Genomic DNA, 21,066 nt, shown 5'->3' with positions numbered 1-21,066 from the left:
TAGATAATATGATTAAAAAACAAATGCACAACTATTATTAACAACTGCGATAAATATTTAAAACACACTATTTCATTTTTTGTCTCGCCTTGACGGAGTCAAAAAGCGAGACATAGGTATGCTGTTTCCGGCGTCGGCGTGGGCGGCGTCGTCAACAATGTATTAGTTTGTGATTAGGTCTAGTTTATGGCGAACCACAAGTGGTAGGTCAATCATATTTGGTATGCAGTTGTATTAGCATTGGCACATCTCATTTCCATGGAGATTATTTGGCCCTGTCCCCTCAGTCATGGTCTATTGACTTTGAAACTTTTGCTTACTTTACATGTATTAGTTTGTGATTAGGTCAGTTTATGGGGAACAACTAGTGGTAGGTCAATGATATTTGGTATGCAGTTGTATAAGCATTGGCATATCTTATTTCCATGGAGATTATTTGGCTCCCTTAGTCATGGTCTATTGACTTTGAGAATTTTGCTAAGTTAACATGTATTAGTTTGTGATTAGGTCAGTTCAAGGGGAACCATTTAGGGTAGGCAAATGTTAATTGGTATTCAGTTGTATAAGCATTAGCACATCTCATTACCATGGAGAATATTTGGCCCCGCCCCCTCAGTCATTGTCTATCGACTAAGAAACTTTTGCTTAGTTTACATGTATTAGTTTGTGATTAGATCAGTTTAAGATGAACTGCTAATGTTAAGTAAACGATATTTGGTATGCAAATTTATTGGCATTTGCAAATATCGTTTCCATGGATATTATATAGCCTCACCCCCTCTTCATGGTTCAGTGACTTTGAAACTTTTACATAGTTTATAAGTTAATGTTTGTGTTTAGGTTTGTTTAAAGGGAACGACTTATAATAATTCAATGGTATTTGGTATGCAGTTGTATTAGCTTTGGCACATCTCATTTACATGGAAATTGTTTAGCCATGTACCTCAGTCATGGTTCATTGACTTTGAATATTTGCATAACTTATGAAACATGTTAAAGTATTGCTATTTTAATTTCAACATTTGCATAATCAAAATTACAAAAGGATGAGACATATTTCTGTGATAACAGTTTATCTACAAATTCTGATATGAAGTAACATATGTTGAATTGCAATATTCATAAATAAATGATTGATCTATAAAAAATTTCTGACGGATTTTTCTTATTCTTCGCTTATCTGCCTCATTAAATTATTGTCATTTGGATATTTTTGTATGCATAATGTAATTAAACATTTTGCTATACTCCACAGAATCCATATTGGATGTTTACACCTTTTATTTATTACATTATCAATATAATACATGTTTTTATAATGAACTTGAATTATAACTTTAAGCTCACTGATAACAATGCTCAGTATAAAAGATAACTTGTATAACCAGTGGAACATATTTCACAGACAAGGAACTTATTTCACCAGGTAAGGAACAAATCTCACAAACCTTGAACTTATTTCACTAGGTAAGGAACAAATTTCACAAACCCAGAACTTATTTCACCAGGTAAATTGTTGAACTTATTTTATAGAGATGGAACAAATCATATAGAAATTATCTGTGAAAAAAGTTCTCCCAGAATATATTTCCTGTGATATTTGTTCCACTGGAACTTTTTTCACAGGAACTAATTTTGGCTCACATATTCACAACTATTCTATATATTATAGTTAGACTTGGGAGGATAAAAAACTTTAAAATGTTGTAATGACATGTCCATTGAAGAAGACCGTAGATTGAACTTTAGAAGTAAATTGTCACGTTTTGTTTGTTGCTTAATTGGGTTGCTGTCTAAATTAATTATGTATACTTCACATCTCCTTTAAAATCATTCATAGAAATTAAACATTGCTTAAAATATGTTAGCATACATCGTCTGAGAGTAGTTTTTTGCTCTTCTTATATTCCCTTTTAGATATATTTTTAGTCTTCTGTTCTTCAACCTCTGCTATATCTTGCTAGGAAGAGCTAGCTAGGTAGATCTAGACAACATCCAACTCAGCCAAACGATCTTGGGGTGTGTGTGGGGGCACTTATTATGTAATGAGTGGAATTGATGAGTCGCTGGGATAGGTCACTGTTTGAAGCTTCATGAAATTGCATGAGGTCGAGAAATTTAGGTGAAATATAAGACAAGGTTGATGATTGAATCTGAAACTAATCAGATGTCGATATTTTTTTACAGATGCAATTAAAATCACCAGAGATTGTGTATATATGTCTCTAAAATCACTTTCGTAAATGTTTAAGATATTTGTCAAATCTATTTACTAGTATCTCCCCATGAAATAACGTAACAATGATAGCTATGTCACGGCAGGTATATATACGTATTGTAAAAAATATATGATAGCTAGGGTAACTGCATGTATGTTCTTTTATCATTCAATATATATAGTCAAATGCGTTTTGTTAAAATATACTTTTTCACTCATTTGGTCTTTTGGAAAATGCTGTTTGTGCTGTATTTAGACCCCTCTACCAAGAAATTTGTTTTGCATGCACACGTATAAAAATTGCGGTTTTTATCCAACGCAATCATGGGTTTGAACGTTGTTTTCAATTTAGACTTGTTTATATTTTTTCGTTTGGGCTTGTATTATATTTGCCTTCGGACTTATATGATCCGTTCATCCTATTTTGACTCTTTCAAAATTCAAGAGTCTATCCTAAATTGAGGTAAATTATATGGCCTTCCAAATACCGTTTCGATTCCTAACATCACTGAAGAGACATTAATTGTCGAAATCTGGATATGGTGTACAAATGTTTGCACCTCATGTTTGCGGTATACCATCTTTTCCGCAAGTTTATTGTTTTCTGTTTGGTAATAAATTAATGATAAGATCTAATTGTTACATCTTGTGATCCGTTTATTTGTCAATCGCCAATGGCAGTCAGCAGGGTTTAAGAACATCAGTTGTTCGACCTGCTAGTCAAATGCGTTTTGTTAAAATATACTTTTTCACTCATTTGGTCTTTTGGAAAATGTTGTTTGTGCTGTATTTAGACCCCTCTACCAAGAAATTTGTTTTGCATGCACACGTATAAAAATTGCGGTTTTTATCCAACGCAATCATAGGTTTGAACGTTGTTTTCAATTTAGACTTGTTCATATATATATATATATATATATATATATATATATATATATATATATAAAGAGTGGGGTATTGGATGTCTCAGCTGCTCACCTCTGCCATAAAAAGGTCGAAGTGCCGCCGCCGCCGCCCCCGCCCCCTGAGATAAAAATTCTTGTGTAAATTAATATTAATCGAACAGAAATTATTTGATATCTCCGTTTTAAAATGTTTGTGTTGCCTTTAGATTATCTTACTGAGTAGGGGGCCTCGGTGGCCGAGTGGTCTAAGTAGTTACTACTGTAATCACTAGCCAGTCAACACTGAGGTTGTGAGTTCGAACCCCGCTCGTGCGGGTGCACTCGACTCCAATCTTAATTGACTAGGATTGTCAGTTTTCCTATCGAAGGTCGGTGGTTTTCTCCCGGCGCTCCGGCTTCCTCCACCAATAAAAACTGGCCGCCACGAAATAGCCCAAAAGCGGTGCTTCAAAGTGGCGTTAAAACACCAAAAATCAAATCAAATCAAATCTTACTGAGTATAAATAAATATAACCTAAGAAAAAGGCATTTTCCTAAAAGTTTTCTTATGTTTTCACGTATAAAATGTACGTAACATGAAATAATCACGTGTGTGTTTACAAATCTTCAGGAGATTTGGCTATTTATAGATAAGTGTTACCTGTGTACCGATATGCATGATTGGTAACCAGGCAAATCTATTTACTAAAATAAAGAGTTCAGATCCGACACTCTACGGGATTAAAAGACATTTACTAGGTTTGAATTGTCCCAACCAATGAACGAAATTTAATTATGACAGCGTAAGTAATATCTTCCAATTAGGTAGTAAGAAAGCCTTCAGCCCGCAGACTGTCCATCGTTCAACTCTTAATACCGTCTCCGAGGAGACGGTAATAAAAAGTAATCAAACAGAACTCAAACTATAGGAGATGTGGAATAAACTTCAATTTGACAGCAACCAAACGACAAAAACGCCATAGGTAAATCAGATATGTCTTTGAGTAAAAGCCAATTTCTATTGTTTCACTGTTTTTATTTCAACTAGCGCAATTAAACAATCACTTTTTCCAAATATATTTTTTTCTAACAAAGCATCAAAGAAAAGATCAACAGCCCTTTTATCATTACTACTTAGCAACAAGGAAACATAATTTACCAGTTAAAGATTGGTTGGATCAATTTTCAAGGTGATCAGACATTACACAAGAAGAGCGCGTGCCCCGTAAAAATGTTAACTTGTATTTGTAGTATTTGTATTTTTATCCATCTGATGAGTTAAGCCTCTTTCAACTGATTTTTATAGTTCGTTCTTATGTTGTACTGTTACACCACTGTCCCAGGTTAGGGGGAGGGTTGGGATCCCGCTAACATGTTTAACTCCACATTCTTTATGTATGTGCCTGTCCCAAGTCAGGAGCCTGTAATTCAGTGGTTGTTGTTTGTTTATGTGTTACATATTTGTTTTTTGTTCATTTTTTGTACATAAATTAGGCCGTTAGTTTTCTCGTTTGAATTGTTTTACATTGTCATTTCGGGGCCTTTTATAGCTGACTGTGCGGTATGGACTTTGCTCATTGTTGAAGGCCGTACGGTGACCTATAGTTGTTAATTTCTGTGTCATTTGGTCTCTTGTGGAGAGTTGTATCATTGGCAATCATACCACATCTTCTTTTTTATGATAACTTTTAAATCTCTTAAGATTTTCGAACCAACTTTGAACATATTTTTTTACATTATAATAATCAATCTTAATTTACGATCTTGGTGCATATTTAACCTTTCCATTCATATCCTTAGTTCAGACGACATAGTACTATTGGCAGAAAGTGCTGATGATTTACAGAAACAGCTGGATTCTTTCAGTGAATACTGTAATATTTTGAAGCTTAAAGTTAACTAAAGTGATGATTTTTTCTAGAGGCAGAATGCCGTCAAATTTACATTTTTATATAGCTATAGACGGCACTGACATTGAAAATATTAAAAGAATTTAACTATTTGGGCATATTATTATCTAGAACTGGTAATACTAAAATAGCACAGAAACACCTAGCAGAAAAAGCCACACAAGCTATGTTTAAGGTGTTGAAATCAGGCCGTATACATAATCTTTCCACTCAGTGTCACTTAGATCTTTTCTATAAAGTTGTGAAACCCATACTTTTGTATGGATGTGAAATTTGGGGGCATGGTGATGTTGAAATTATAGAAAGAATCCATCAGAAATTCTGTAAACTTCTTTTGAAACTGAAAATTCCACACCTAGCTATGTGGTATACGGAGAACTTGGTAGATATCCTTTAAATTAAAAATAGTATCTTATTGGTGTAAATTAGTATCTGCTAAAGAGACTAAGTTATCTTCTATCGCATATACACTATTAAAAACACTATTTACTGTTAATAATGTATGTACATTTTTTGTGAGTGAAGTTAAAAATATATTGGATGCATGTGGTTTTTCAAATATTTGGATTTCTCAATGTTTTGGTAATGATATATGATTAAAAAATGCACTAAAGTTGCGATTACAAGACCAATACAAACAGTTGTGGAATACACAATTTCAAGAGTCTACATAATCAGTAGATTATAGAATTTTTAAGTTAGAATTAAATTTTGAAAAAAAATATTTTGATATGTTGGATATGCACGAAAGTATTATTTTGTGTAGATATAGAACCACAAACTACAGACTCTCAATAGAGACAGGGAGGTGGAATAATGTTAATAGAAATGATAGAAAATGTCATCTTTGTAATATTGGTAGCATTGGAGACGAATTTCATTATCTGCTAGAATGTCCATTTTTTAACGACAGTAGAAAATTATACCTTGATAAGTACTATTTGGCTTATGTTAATACACTAAAGTTTAGAAAATTGATGAGCAAATTAAACAAAAATTCAGAGCTAAAAAGATTATGTAAGTTTACAAAGTGTATAAATAAACATGTGGGTCCTCCTAGCTAAAATGTATATTATTTGGAAACCACTGTATTGTATATATGTTTTGTAAATAGATGCATATTCATGTACATATTTTGCACTCTCTCTGTACCTATGTATCTGCAATGGTTATGGGAATAAAGATATTGGTATTGGTTTATATGAACTCGTCAAGCTTCGGTGGATTCAATCAACACTATGATAACTGGACACATTATACAAAAGTCGGCGCGTGCCATGTAAAATGTTTATAACTCTTTCATTTCTAAATACATTTACACCAAAATTTAAATATATGCTCTTTATTTACAACATTATCATACTGAATGACCTTGGTACTTATATGACTGTTCCATCATGGGCTTAGTGCAGTTTTCAGAGCTTAGTGCACCAAGGCGGCCTAGGTGGTGTTTAGACGTACCGGGTAAATCAGTCTTCAACAAGAAACAGGGGCGTGTTTTTTTGTTCTTCGGTAGTGAGCCAGAAGAGGTCCATTTCTGTTTTTTTTGCATAGGGAAGATCTTCTGGCCCTCTTCCACCTCTTCGTTTTTGATAGGTAGTTTAAACGGCAGAGGCACATAACAAACATGGCGTCGTTTAGTCTAAATGACATTAATAAATTTATGAATGCAGATATATTGGAATGTGAGCTGTGTTATAAACGTTTTTATGGTATGACAGTCTTAATAGGACATCCTTGTATGACGATAAGCTGGATAAATATAAGAACTACACGGACAAAAAATGTTAAGGGACGACTATTTGATATTCTAGGGAAGGGATTTTGATTGATTGGTGTTTAACGCTACTTTCAACACTAAGTTGGGCTATTCCGTGGTGGTCAGTTTAAATTTATAGAGGGCATTATTAACATTTTTAATCTTTCGCTTATTATGCATATTTTTCAGCTCTTAATTACCAGCCCACCCCACTAAATGAATGAATATCAAATGGTTTTTCTTCTTATTTAACACAAGTTTAATTGGTTGATTGTTTGTTGCTAATTATTAACGCCCAGTGACAAATATGTCATGCATGCTCAGGACTCGGTTCAAAACACGAGTTTAAAAGTCAGGTAAATAAATAAAAACGAAGAAATGTATGATTGCTAATGAGGCAACTATCCACCGGAGTTCAAATATGAAGTGGATGTAAGCAATTATAGACAACCGTAATAAAGGCCTTCAACAATGACAAAACCCGATACTGTCAAAAGGCCCGACGTGAAAAGTGTGCGAAACAATTCAAACGAGAAAACTTACGGCCTAATTATATATAACAAAATAATTTACAAAATATCAAATATGAGTCGAGACATGAACCAACGACAACAACTAAACTACAGGCTCCTGACTTGGGATAGACACACACAGAATATGGCAGGGTTGATATAAAAACGAAGATTGCCAATGAGACAACCCTCCAGAAGAGACCAAATGACACAGCAATTAACAGCTATAGGTCACCGTACGGCATTTAACAATAAGCAAAGCCCATACCGCATAGTCAGCTATAAAAGGCCCCGAAATCACAAATGTAAAACAATTCAAACGAGAAAACTAACGGTCAAATTAATGTACAAAAAAAAAATGAACGAAAAACAAATATGTAACACAGCAAAAAACGACAACCACTGAATTACATTTGACTTTGACTTTGGACAGAGCATACATACAGAATGTGGCGGTGTTAAACATGTTAGCGGGATCCGGCCCAACCAGCCCCCTAACCTGGGACAGTGGTGTAACAGTACAATAACATGTTTGTGAGCGCTTAACCCTCCCCGAGGCTGGGACAGTGGTGTAACAGAACAATATTAGAACAACCTGCACAAATCAATTGCAATTAGATTAACTCAAAAGATCAGTACGAGACACACAAAAAAAAACTTACATTAAGACAATAGACACAAAGCAGGGAAATAAGGGTATTTGCAATTACTGGAAGTTTGCTCAAAGCTAATTACAACTATAGTACTGAAATAAATCTTATTCTCCAAGACTGAAGTATCAATCAGTACACAACCAACGGATTTATTAAAAAAAAAAGAAGAAAAAACAGTCAGAGAAATGTCTGGTATACATTGTATATATATACTTGCATATAGATCCATATACAATGAAAATTTTTGAAAAGTGGTGGTCCGAAGGTTTTGACCATCGAAATTATGCAATAGAAATAATAGTTAGGAACAGAAGATTTTCTTCAAGGACCACCAGAGAAAAATGATTATGAGAACTTTCCAATATCTTTGCTTTATACAAAAATAATCCAGTTTGGTTACTTTAAAAAAATTGAATAAACAAGATGTCCTTTTTGATCATATTCGTGACAAACATTGACGAATTTTTGTGCAGTTTAAGATTATTCTTAAAAATCAAATAGTGCCCCAGGTGTCTACACGAAATGTCAAGGTCTAAACGTCATGAGTTTATATAAAATTCGTGAATACAATAAACAAAAACAATTATATGAAAGAATCTAAATAATATAAATACTCATTATTTTACACGTATTCGAGGGATCAAAATAATCAGTTCTACAAATTGCTGTTAAATGAAATATTTAAGCCAATTTTACAAATATTTATACCTGCCTCTGTAATATGTCATATTGACGGACCACATTATTTTTTTTATCGTTAGAGACACTGTTGCAAAGCTCATTTTCCGTTCACTTTAAAAACCTACAAAAATTGCCTAAACTTTTAATCTTAGACTAGACAGCGTGAAAGATCAATACACTTTGGTAAGTGTACAAACGGCGTTTTGACAAACCGGTAAATAATCATGTTTTCGCCCGGGGATATGAATTTGACATTAAACGTCCTTCAGTAACTTTACAATACCCAGCCGTGTCATTTCCGTATATTGTAGATGGAACGTGTGACAAATATACACCAGCAATACCAATACAGGTGAATTTTACCTTTTTAAATGATTCCAAAGAGGGGGTGCATTGCATTTGCGCCAATTTTGAAAAAAAAAATCAATCTTTCATTTGCGCCAAAAAAATAAAACTACATTGGCGCCATTTCACAGGTAACATATAACGGAAAAGTTTTAAATATTCATTTTTACATCGTGAATAAGATGATTTTTTAAGTATTCCCCATGGATAACTTATTTTAAAAAGTTCATAATTATTGTTTATTATAAAATTGCGAGTCAGTTAGGTTTAAAATTATATAGTGTTTGAATGTTTGAGGTGTCAAGATGGATGGATCTGAGTAAAATCCGTTAGTTTTCTCAGAGTTTGATTATTTCATATTTTTCATGTTGGGACCGTTTTTAGCCAACTTAACGGAATGGTTTTTAGAAGGCCGTACGGTTGTCTCTGGTGGCTTTCGTCCACCTCATTTGAACTTTACGGATAGTTGTAAATTCATAAGCAATTCTTAATATACCACATCTCCTTGTGTTTACATAGAGGAAATTAGTCTGTAATTTTTATGACCACACATATAGGTTATCCAGTATAAATAAGTACATCTGAGCCGTTGCCTACAAGTCCAGTGTCGGAACAAACTTTTGGTTTTACTTCAGTATATATATAGTCCTTTATTTCTAGTTTTTATGAACTCGTTCAATTATAACATAACTGTGTTTTAAAGTTATTATTCAAAGTCTCTTTTAAATAAAACAACTTTTTATACTATTCAAAATTGAGAATGGAAATGGGGAATGCATGTGTCAAAGTGACATCAACCCGACCACAGAGCAGAAAACAGCCGAAGGCCACCAATTGGTCTTCAACACAGCGAGAAAATCCCGCACCCGGAGGCGTGCTTCAGCTGGCCCCTAAACAGACACCAAGTGATGGATACAATTGTGGCTTATATTGTTTAATTAATTTTTTAGAGCAAAAGATTAATTGATTGTTGGTTGCTTAACATCCAGTGGCAAACATTTCATGCATATTCAGGACGACAAAACTTTTCAGAAAAAGATTATGAAGTACTAGGTATAACAAATGTTAAAATTTTCTCATCATTGACCTTTCAATACAATTTTGTTTATGATATGATCTTTCGTTGTCTTTCTATGGTTATGAAGTCATAAAGTATGTTCTATATATTCTAAGTTAGCATATATGTACAGTTTGTCATTTTGACTTTTTTTTATTTTGCCATGGCGTTGTCAGTTTGTCTTTGAATAATAAGTTTGAATATCACTTTGGAAATTTAATTCCGCCTTTTTACAAAAATCATGAGATTCAAATTTGATAAGATGAAAGATTATATTAGACTAATACGTATGCACATCTGTACAATTTAATGAGATTATTGATCGGGGGTAGACAATTCCTCTATATAAACCAAGAAAACCAATATGTCTGCTGTTTAATTCACCTACTTCTATTATAGAAAATTGTAAAATGTCCTAACAGAACAAGTATCGATTTGCATATTTGTAAAATTTAATGTCAGTGGTACACACAGTGGCGGATGGGGGGGGGGGGGGGGGGGGGGATTTTGGACCCCCTATTGTTAATAAGGACATACGGTTGGATCCCCTCCCTTTATCCTTGGTTGGGAACCCCCATTTAAAAAGACTGGATCCGCCACGTGCACTGTACACAGATTTAGTCCGCATTGTTTTCCGGGCAGAATAGACCACCACTGTTACTAATTTTTATAGTTGTAAATATTTACACTAAATTTTGTTAATAAAGATAGGAACAGTTACAATTGTGTGGTCATAGATTTCGTAAATTTGTTTTCTGAATCCATATAGCAAGTGGCATGACATCATAATGGTGAATCGGGGAAATCACAGAAAGCTTATGGAAATGTTAGATTTTTTTTGATATATGACAATAGCGCAAAAAGTATCAAATATGTTTTAATAGAGAAAAAAAAAATGACTGTAGCTGTAATAACTATATTTTTATTTCTTTTTAATTGTGTCGCTCTTTGATGACCATTTATGAAACCTGCATTTTCGTCTTTCATTCTTACGTACGTCTAGAAATTTACAGAACTCAAATTATATATCTGAATAAAAGGAGTTGTTGGTTTTATTTACGTCAATAATATAGCAAACAAACCAAAAACAAAAACAAAAGCCAAGAGACATCCAGAGAGCAAAGTGGATTTTTCGGCTTGCAGTACAAACTCAGTATATTAAGTATAAAGAACAGTTATATTATAACTATACCACGTCAAAAGTTCTCTCGTTCATTTCATTCCATAGTAGAGTGAAATGACTAACTTTCATTTGACCTTTAAAGAGGCAGAATTAGTTGACACAAATGTTATGCCTTTTTGCATGGCTGATTGTATATATTTATGTTGAACATGTTAAATTCAAGGCGATCTTGTAGCGAACGCACAACCCTATACTGTGTTTGGTTTTTCTACGATATCTAGTTAAGAAAAAACTTTATTATCGGAGGGGTGAAACGAGGGAGAAAATAATATGTATTAGATACACATTAAGGGCGTTAGCCCGAATGAGTGCGTATTACTTACACCAAGATAAATTGAATATTGTCAATGCAGAATGACAAATTCAATAATTTAGGACAGGGACTTTCAATACTAACGGATTCCCTGTTAAGGAGGAGATCTTTTAACAATTTGACAATATGCTATTGAAATGCATGATAAATGCAGGGTATCAAATTTATTTATCGACATCTTTGTGTAAAAAAAGATACAATTTTGCTAGATAAATAGAAAACAATAACACATTTCCTTGCATAATCTTATCTAAAATTATTGAAAATTATCATAATTTATGGGTATTGTTTTAACATGATACACCAAAGCCGAATTTTGCATGTTTGCATTACACACTTGCACTGTTTGGATTAACGTATCAATTAGAAGGTAGGTTAGAAAATCACAAAAACAGAATTAAAGGACAAAACGCCATTATATGGTTTTCCGGATAATGTTTTTTTTTTGGCAAATATTAAAAAAAAAATCTTAAACTTTTACATATACATAACATTTTAGGTAAACACCTAGAGTTACATATATACCAGCATACATTTTTGATAGGAAAAAAATGCTATCAAAGATACTTCAGAAATGCCTAGCTCCATGCCTAAGAAATATACATCTTTTTTATTGTTCACATTTATTTAACCTCCATTCAACAATGGGAAGGAACATTTGCCTCAGCTGTGAAATGAATTGATTTAAAACGACTTTTAACATATATACTTCTGACTTGTCAATATCTTAGCATAGAATATGATCAGAATATGGTCTGTGTATAAAACAAGTATACCGCTGTAATAAAAGCACTAGACAATTTATACATGTAAATATATGCTACTTCCAACAGAATTTTGTTTTGTTTTTAGTTTTTAATTATTTTTTTGTCATTATCGTTTATTTTTTAACCACTAAATTTGCGGTTTTGTGATATGTTCGTGCAGTTTTAACAATGTCGTCAATAGTGTTCAGAAAGAAGCTACTAGTATTATAAAATGTGTCAGAACCTTAAATTACACATACATGAACGGAGCTATGATACCATGACAGGTGTACATATGATGTAATTGTGAAATAGCCATTGTAATTGCCAAGTTTTTGATAGTTTAAGGATCATTTTTGATTAGTGGCACGTGCCATCGAATTCAATCTTTATTGACAGAAAATATTAAATAACGAATACATTTATTACTATTATAGGAAGAAAAAGGCGAAGAAGAATTATTTGCTATAGTGCAACTTGAATAAACAAATAAATACATAATTATTTTATATTAAATAAAATTGTTATTAAAATGAAAGAAAGGATTAACGCATTTACAAGGATATATACTAGATGCTGAACTTAAATTAGGTTGTATTGTTTTAACGAAAACTTCTATGAGGATCTGGAGGGGGTCCTTTTTTTAGCTCACCTGACCTGAAAGGTCAAGTGATCTTTTCTCATCACTTTGCGTCCGTCGTCCGTCGTCCTGCGTCCGTCGTCCGTCGTCCGTCGTCCTGCGTCCGTCGTCCGTCGTCCGTCGTCCGTAAACTTTTACAAAAATCTTCTCCTCTGAAACTACTGGGCCAAATTTGACCAAACTTGGCCACAATCATCATTGGGGTATCTAGTTTAAAAAATGTGTCCGATGACCCCGCCAACCAACCAAGATGGCCGCCATGGCTAAAAATAGAACATAGGGGTAAAATGTAGATTTTGGCTTATATCTCTGAAACCAAAGCATTAAGAGCAAATCTGACATGGGGTAAAATTGTTTATCAGGTCAAGATCTATCTGCCCTGAAATTTTCAGATGAATCAGACAACCCATTGTTGGGTTGCTGCCCCTGAATTGGTAATTTTCAGGAAATTTTGCCGTTTTTGGTTATTATCTTGAATATTATTATAGATAGAGATAAACTGTAAACAGCAATAATGTTCAGCAAAGTATGATCTACAAATAAGTCAACTTGACCAAAATGGTCAGTTGACCCCTTAAGGAGTTATTGCCCTTTATAGTCAATTTTTAACCATTTTTCGTAAATTTTTGTAATCTTTTACAAAAATCTTCTCCTCTGAAACTACTAAGACAAATTTAACCAAAATTGTCCACAATCATCATTAGGGTATCTAGTTTAAAAAATGTGTCCGATGACCCTGCCCGCAAACCAAGATGGCCGACATGGCAAAAAAATAATACATAGGGTAAAATGCAGTTTTTGGCTCATATCTCTGAAACCAAAGCATTTAGAGCAAATCTGATGGTATAAAATTGTTTATTAGGTCAAGATCTATCTGCCCTGAAATTTTCAGACCAATCAGGCAACATGTTGTTGGGTTGCTGTCCCTGAATTGGTAATTTTAAGAAAATTTTGCAGCTTTTGGTTATTATCTTGAATATTATTATAGATAGAGATGAACTGTAAACAGCAATAATGTACAGCAAAGTTAGATCTACAAATAAGTCAACATGACCAAAATTGTCAATTGACCCCTTAAGGAGTTATTGCCCTTTATAGTCAATTTTTTACAATTTTCATAAATTTTGTAAATTTTTGTAAATTTTTACAAAATATTTTCCACTGTAACTACTGGGCCAAGTTCATTATAGATAGAGATAATAGTAAGGAGCAAGAATGTTCAGTAAAGTAAGATCTACAAACACATCACCATCACCAAAACACAATTTTGTCATGAATCCATCTGTGTCCATTGTTTAATATGCACATAGACCAAGGTGAGCGACACAGGCTCTTTAGAGCCTCTAGTTCTTTATTCTTTAATTTTTTATGCCGATTTTCTCTATTCTTTAAACTTTTTGTCTATTATTATCAATTCTTTATATTCAAGCACCTTATTATTCTCTATTCTTTATTTTTTTTTATTCATTTTCTCTATTCTTTATATTTATTGCCACTCATTCTCTATTCTGTAACCTCCTCCCCGCCCCCTCCCATCAACATCTTCTTCTTTCCGATGGTATGTTATTTATAGTTTTATTGTCTCGTCACGGTCTAAGTGCAGTTTTCAGAATATTAACTGCACTCGGAGACATGGTTCCCTGATGCGGCCTTGGTGACTACGCATCACTACGAAATAAAAGCAAAAAAAAAAAAAAAGAAGACGGTTGTCCAAATATAAAAAGAATAACACGCACGGGGAATGATTACTAAATGCCACGAAGTAATTATTAAGTTTTAGAGGAAAGTATCGAAAGATAACGAAATTAACGATATAAATTATCTGACATAAAACATATTTGTATTTACGTTTATCGTTCCCGATGAAGTTAAATCCAGAAACGTGCTTCAGACGCATGAAATTTATAAGGTGTTTTCACTCTTTTGATAATGTTATGTTTAAAATTTGCAATTACTTCTTTTCAAAGAATAAGTAGATAAATACATAAATTAACATCAGAAAATAAAAAATAAAATAAAATCATAAACAGTTATAGGCGAATAAGTTATTTCCTCAACAAAACAAAATCACTAATCTCTTAAAAAAAGACCAACAGAAATAAAACGTCAACCAATGATTTTATGTTTAATTATTAAAAATATACGTTTTTCATTCTAGCATTTATATTGTAATTTTTTTATAATTAAAATGTATCATCCACATGAAGGGGCGTAACTCCTAATATCATTCTGACACACTAAACGGATCTTAACCCGATCTGAAAATTTTGAACATTACTTTTTATGTTTGGTCTGAATTCGTCTAAAACCGTCTTAACATATCTTGTTTAACAGCTAGAGCCTTCTGTCTTGTTTATCTTGACATGAATGAACGGACTGAACACGACATATCTGAACAGCGTCTGAAAGTCTTAAAAAGTCTTAACGTTTTTCCCTAGCGGTAAATTCAGTTGATTCAGACTTGATCAGACCAAAATGACCGTTTCAGACTGAAATCTTGCTACTAGTGTAATATAACGCAAACAAATAACTAAAACAGATCACAAAAAAAAAAGTGTCGGCAAAAAGTTCTATAGAGCTTATGTTTGTAATGTTTCATATAACCCTACCTTATATAATATGTTCTATTCTATTTTATTCTAATAACAATATTCTTACGTTTTATTTGTTAATAATGTAATTTATTTTGAAAATATGCTTATAAATGCATAATGTAGCTATTTTAATAATATTTTTTTTCATGATATAGTATGAAACCGAATGCTGAAATGACCATGTGTATCTTAGTTCTGGTTTTGCTTGTTGTTCACGAAAGTGTCAGCACAACAGAAGGTAAGAACTACATACATGTTAGTGCTGGTAGTTTTATGAAGCATTTAAAAAGTAAAATCACAAAAATACTGAACTCCGAGGAAAATTCAAAATGGAAAGTCCCTAATCAAACACATCAAACGAATTGATAACAAATGTCATATTCCTGACTTGGTACAGGCATTTTGTAATGTACACAATGGTTGATTAAACCTGGTTTTATAACTAGCTAAACGTCTCACTTGTATGAAAGTAGCATCAAATTCCGTTATATTGACAACGATGTGCGTACAAAACAAACACACACAGTTGATAAAAATGTCAAAAAAAGAGGAACAGCAGTCAACATTGTGTTATAATCTTCATCACTACGAAAACAAACAAATATGTAACAAAGAAGCACAAAAAGGCATATAGACAAATCATAATGTATTCAAAAATGAAAGACAAGAATACAAAAATTTACAATACCACAAGAACATAATTACGGGATGTATAAGTACAGAGCCAAGTCATATGTAATAAAGAAAGTTAACACAAAATGGCATATAAACAAAGCACATAAGCAAAAATGAAAGACAAGAATGCACAACTTGTCATAGAACAATAACACAATGACGGGGTGTATAAGTAATAAGAATAACACATTGATGGATAAATAAGTTTAGAGTCACGTCTAAAGGATATCACCAAAAAAAAAAAAAAAAACAGACTAAACAGTAAAAGTAATAATATTTAAGACAAATAAAAGAATAATATAACACGTTATTAAGACGATAAACAACATCTTTTTTTTTTATTAAAGGCACATTACTATAGAAATGTCCTTCTTAAACATTTATATCATACGATATTTTATCTGACATGAAATGTGAAATAAAAACTTTTACATTTTAGTTTGGTTTCCTGTGTTTATAGCATTTTCCGGAAATGGAAAGCCCGTTCTTGAAGCATGGAACAACCAGGCATTGTGTAACGATCTACCAACATCGTTCGTTACTCAGGGCACAAGCCGCCATTTAAGAAATAGAATTATCGATAATTGGGGTACTGCAAATATAAAGACGGTAACTTGTATTTGATAACAGATATAACTAAAGAAACAAAGAAAGAAGTTCCAGCTCTATATCTATAACAAATACCGAACAACAAAGGCACCAATTACATAAAGACGAAGCCCAAGGCTTGAACATGGTGTTTAATATTGTTTGTTTTAATTCTTTTCAATACGAAAGATAAGTTTATAGACATGTAGGTTAACTAAATTATCTGTTGTACAAACAATAACAAAATAACCAACGACATTTTACTATGACGTAGCATTTAATTTTTAATTTTTTTGTGTTTGTTTATTTTAATGTTCACAGGTGAAAATAGAATTTTTCAAGAATAATCATGTTGTTGCATGGATGTCCTTTAATGGCAGACATACAGATAAGATGAACTGGTTTAGTAGAGCAAATCTAGCAGACAGTAGTTTTAATGACTTGGAATCCTGCAGTACATTTAACTTCTTTTCAATAACTGGGTAAATAATTTACTAATAGTTTATTTTAATGACTAACACTTATTTTGTATACAGTAAACATGGTAAGGAAATAGGAGTAAATTGACAATAAAATATTCTTGATACATGCAGGAACAATACATGACCATGTTGACGGTATCAAAAACATGTACTTACACCGACTTGTTGATTCAGAGTCGTTTTAAAGAGAACAGATTAAAACGGCAATAATTATACTTGTAATGATCAAGAGAGTTTTAATGATTGCATGACTATAGGCATACAATAAACGAAAAAATATAACCATTATCCATGCAATCAACTTTGTTGTTAGGTCAGTAGTTATATTTGTATTTTTTGCTAAAAAGTTGTATTATTTCCAATTGGCAAGTGCAATGTTTGGAAACTGCACATAAGAACGTTATTATCGGTTATATAACTAATTACAATTATTCTCCCTTGCTGTGCATTTATTTCTAAATATTAAAACTTTATCACTAACTGTATATCATGCATTCTATGATAATTTTTAATATATTGCTAAAGATACAATTAAGTAATGTAATATTATACTATACATCATACCATATCATATCATATACTATATAATATTTTACAATGTTTTACATTGTGTCAAATTAAATTATCTCTAATGATATTATTGCACTGCTTATTAATATTGATAGCGAAATCAACAATTGATTGGACGAGACTATGCCACATGACGTCGAACAAAACTTTATATTACCCACTGAGTATCATATTCCCCTCGGAACTTCCGTATACAACATTACGTGCGATTAATATTTAAATAACGTTTTAAATATTTTTAGAGATTGTAAAGTAATTTCGTTTTCAAAATTAATTCAGGTCTAAAAGAAAAAAAGGAATTATAATGAATAGATTATGTTTAGTTTTTATTATCATTCTTCATGTAGTGTTTAGTTACAAAAACAAAAAGAAGCGAATAAGATAAAGAATAATGTTCAGGAAGGAAAAAAGTATAGGTAGTGGAATAAAACATTCATTTTCAATTGGCTTATTGAGATATGAAGATGTTTTCACCCTCGAAAAGATATAGTTCCATCGGGCGATGCTTTCATGAAATATGAATGTTCTTGGGTGAACACATCTTCATATCTCCCTCAGGCACTGGAAATAATTTATATTATCATATACAGGTAAACATTAATTTTAAATGTGATCAAGTTGATATCTGATTATTTCTTCAGAAATTCACGGCGCAAGTTTTTTGTAAATAAAAGTTATCATGGATGTCCAGGAGATGATGGATGGTTTGTTGTTATTGATCAAACTCCTTCTTGTCCATGGGAAAAGAAAGGAACCATTCCACTTTTCCTGTACACCAAAAACTTCACACCTAGAAACTGGACCAATGGTAAGCTTGCATTTAAAGTTCGAACTACTTAAGTTTGTTGAGCTTATCATTATTAAACATTAAAACACCCTTAGCTCATATGTCCCTTTTTCAATACTACTATTCCTCACTGCTGAATGTCAGATTACAATTCGAGTTGAGAATACTTGGAACAACTCTTCAATCGGACTGTATGGGCGTGTTCAAAGGCTAATAAAACTCCTATCCCTATCCACTATTCCATTTTTTCAATTGTCATTCCAAACTTCCCGTCATTCATTTTTTTTTCGTACTAAAAATGCACTATTTGCCATTTGACGTAAAGCGAGTTACACACAATCAATCGATCACAAAATGGTTGACTGACACGATTTGTCCGTGTCTCAACCAACTAGCGACATGTTTCAGTAGTATCAAATATTAGGATACAAGAAAAGTCTTTTTTGAATTTTATCAACCGTGTCTTCTTTCTGATTGTACCAATGTTGACTTGAGTGTGAATGCATATAGTGACAGAGAGTTGAAAGATGTCAAAGGAACATTCAAACTCATAAGTCGAAAATGCATTTACAAAACAATGGCAAAATAGATAAAAAGACTAAAATATAAAAACTATACAAAACACATCATAGTGAACCAAAGACTGAGCCATAAGAACCCTACCAAAAACCGGGAGTGATCTCATGTGCTCTGGAAGGGAGAGGAGATCCTGCTTCACTTCACTTGTCGTGTTGTTAATGTAAAAACAAACCCTGTGATAAGTCTAATTAGGTAAGTCAATATGTGATTATTAGTCTTTCTAATAAATTTTTAACACTAAAACCACAGTAAATTACTGTTTTTACTGACGAGGAATTTTTCAACAGGCTAGATTTATTCTTTCGGCTTGGGAGTTCAACCAAAGCTTAACTGTATAAACAAAAATGATAAGCCGACCATACAGTATGAAGGTTTTCTTATTATTGAAGCCCGTACGGTTGCACGTGATTGCTTACATTCACTTCTTTGAAGTTTGGTCGATAGTTTTCTTATTGCCAATCATACAACATCTCCTTATTTTCAAGTTCTTCACTCTACAAGATACACTCGATAATGATATGTACAATGAATAGTCACTAAAATGCACCACGAAACCTCTTTGCAAATCATTAATATTTTTCATCAGCAATGACAACCACCATTCAAAAAAATGTACAGATGACTATTCTTCCCACCCAGCATTTAAAGCTGTGAATTAGAAGTCAATGCTAAATCTCTCAAAATATCAGAGAAAATACAATGTTAATCATTTTCTCCTTGCAAAACTATACAAATGCGTCATTTTAACACTATTCAGATGTTTCATTAATGTGTTTTAGATTGATTGGGAGAATTTGTATAACTTAGTTTAATTAAAAAAATGGCCCTTTAAGATACATCATCTGTAAATAAAAACACAAAGTCGTTCATAAATTTTGTAAAAGAAGACTCTGAAAACAGTCAAACAGAAAGATCTTCTTTTGAAAAGAAGCTATATTTATCCCTGAAACTTCACTTGCCGTTTCAAAGATTACACCTTTTCACTGTTTAATTAAAGCATGACAGTAATATTTTTATCCACGTAGAAGTGTAAAAAATGTGTGAGGTTATTCCGAGGTTTTTAGCAAATTTACTCCTGGTTCTGAGCACCTCATACATAAGCGTCATATTTAGGAATACATTTTGTTCTTTTTATTTGTAGATATGGCTGTTCCAGCAGATACCATGATTATATCTGTTCTTTGTATTGTATAAAGTGCAAAAAGAGACAGAGAAGAAGGATCAGGAAAATCTATTGACATAATATGTAGCAATATTTTAATTGTAACTTGATATTCAGGTGGTACCAAACATCTTGGTTAAATTGATTTGGCTCGTTTCATTTTCGTTAAATAACAAACTATTAACTTTGGCCCTTTGACAGAAATATAAAAATGTAAAACACATGTTATCGAGAAAAAATAAATATTATTGGATATACAGCAGTTTGACTATCACTAATGTTTAGCTGCTTGATATTGTCTTTACAAAAGAACGGGATTAAAACTTTCAGATTTTTGCTTAGTTATCTCCCTTGTGTAATATGTATGAAGCATTCTTATACATAAACTTGAAATTCAGTATAATAGTTTAAATATCTTTGCGAACTCTGTAGTTTGCACTTTTGAATGTATACATGGGCATATCAAACTAAGAGTTTCGAGTGCTGAAGTTGAAATCATCCCCATCGCGATGTGTTTGACCGTTGTAGAATATCCCTTTCACAGATTGTAGTGGATATGTTCCTAATGTCGTAACAACAAGCCCGTCCCTTTTCACAAATGTTACTCACCGAATTAGACTTATTACAAGGTTTTTACTAACATTGCTGTTCTCTTTAAATAAAATATCCTTGCATCTTCCTTTAGTAATGTCTTCATTCTTTAATAATGACCCCAGTGATTCATGTTC

The 21,066-nt window shown here is 32.6% G+C and overlaps 2 protein-coding genes across 5 annotated transcripts in view; both read left to right on the top strand.

Annotated features, from left to right (window-relative positions):
- LOC127716007 (transcription intermediary factor 1-alpha-like) overlaps positions 1-21,066 on the top strand; it is a 371,430-nt gene that overhangs the window by 120,553 nt on the left and 229,811 nt on the right. The window lies entirely within an intron of this gene.
- Positions 1,326-21,022, top strand: LOC127716015 (uncharacterized). 2 transcript variants are annotated; one of them, XM_052222131.1, is made up of 6 exons: positions 1,326-1,426; positions 15,651-15,733; positions 16,610-16,779; positions 17,080-17,240; positions 18,452-18,618; positions 20,318-21,022. In XM_052222131.1, the coding sequence occupies exons 1-6, from the start codon at positions 1,356-1,358 to the stop codon at positions 20,368-20,370; spliced, it is 705 nt and encodes a 234-aa protein (XP_052078091.1). In that variant the 5' UTR covers positions 1,326-1,355; the 3' UTR covers positions 20,371-21,022. The 2 variants fall into 2 exon arrangements, with proteins under 2 accessions (XP_052078091.1, XP_052078092.1); XM_052222132.1 differs by lacking the exon at positions 1,326-1,426 and adding an exon at positions 1,461-1,508.

This window comes from Mytilus californianus, unplaced genomic scaffold (assembly GCF_021869535.1).
Source record: "Mytilus californianus isolate M0D057914Y unplaced genomic scaffold, xbMytCali1.0.p SCAF_9, whole genome shotgun sequence".
Lineage (NCBI taxonomy): Eukaryota > Metazoa > Mollusca > Bivalvia > Mytilida > Mytilidae > Mytilus > Mytilus californianus.
Note: the sequence above shows the minus strand (reverse complement) of the source record. Positions and strands in the feature narration are given on the sequence as shown.

What these genes read in the sequence shown, in the direction of transcription:
- LOC127716015 (XM_052222131.1), top strand. Translation starts at nt 1,356, where the DNA reads ATGCTCAGTATAAAAGATAACTTGTATAACCAGTGGAACATATTTCAC. An exon ending in CAAGGAACTTATTTCACCAG is followed by an intron (nt 1,427 to 15,650) that starts GTAAGGAACAAA and finishes TTCATGATATAG; the next exon opens with TATGAAACCGAATGCTGAAA. An exon ending in GTACTGCAAATATAAAGACG is followed by an intron (nt 16,780 to 17,079) that starts GTAACTTGTATT and finishes TAATGTTCACAG; the next exon opens with GTGAAAATAGAATTTTTCAA.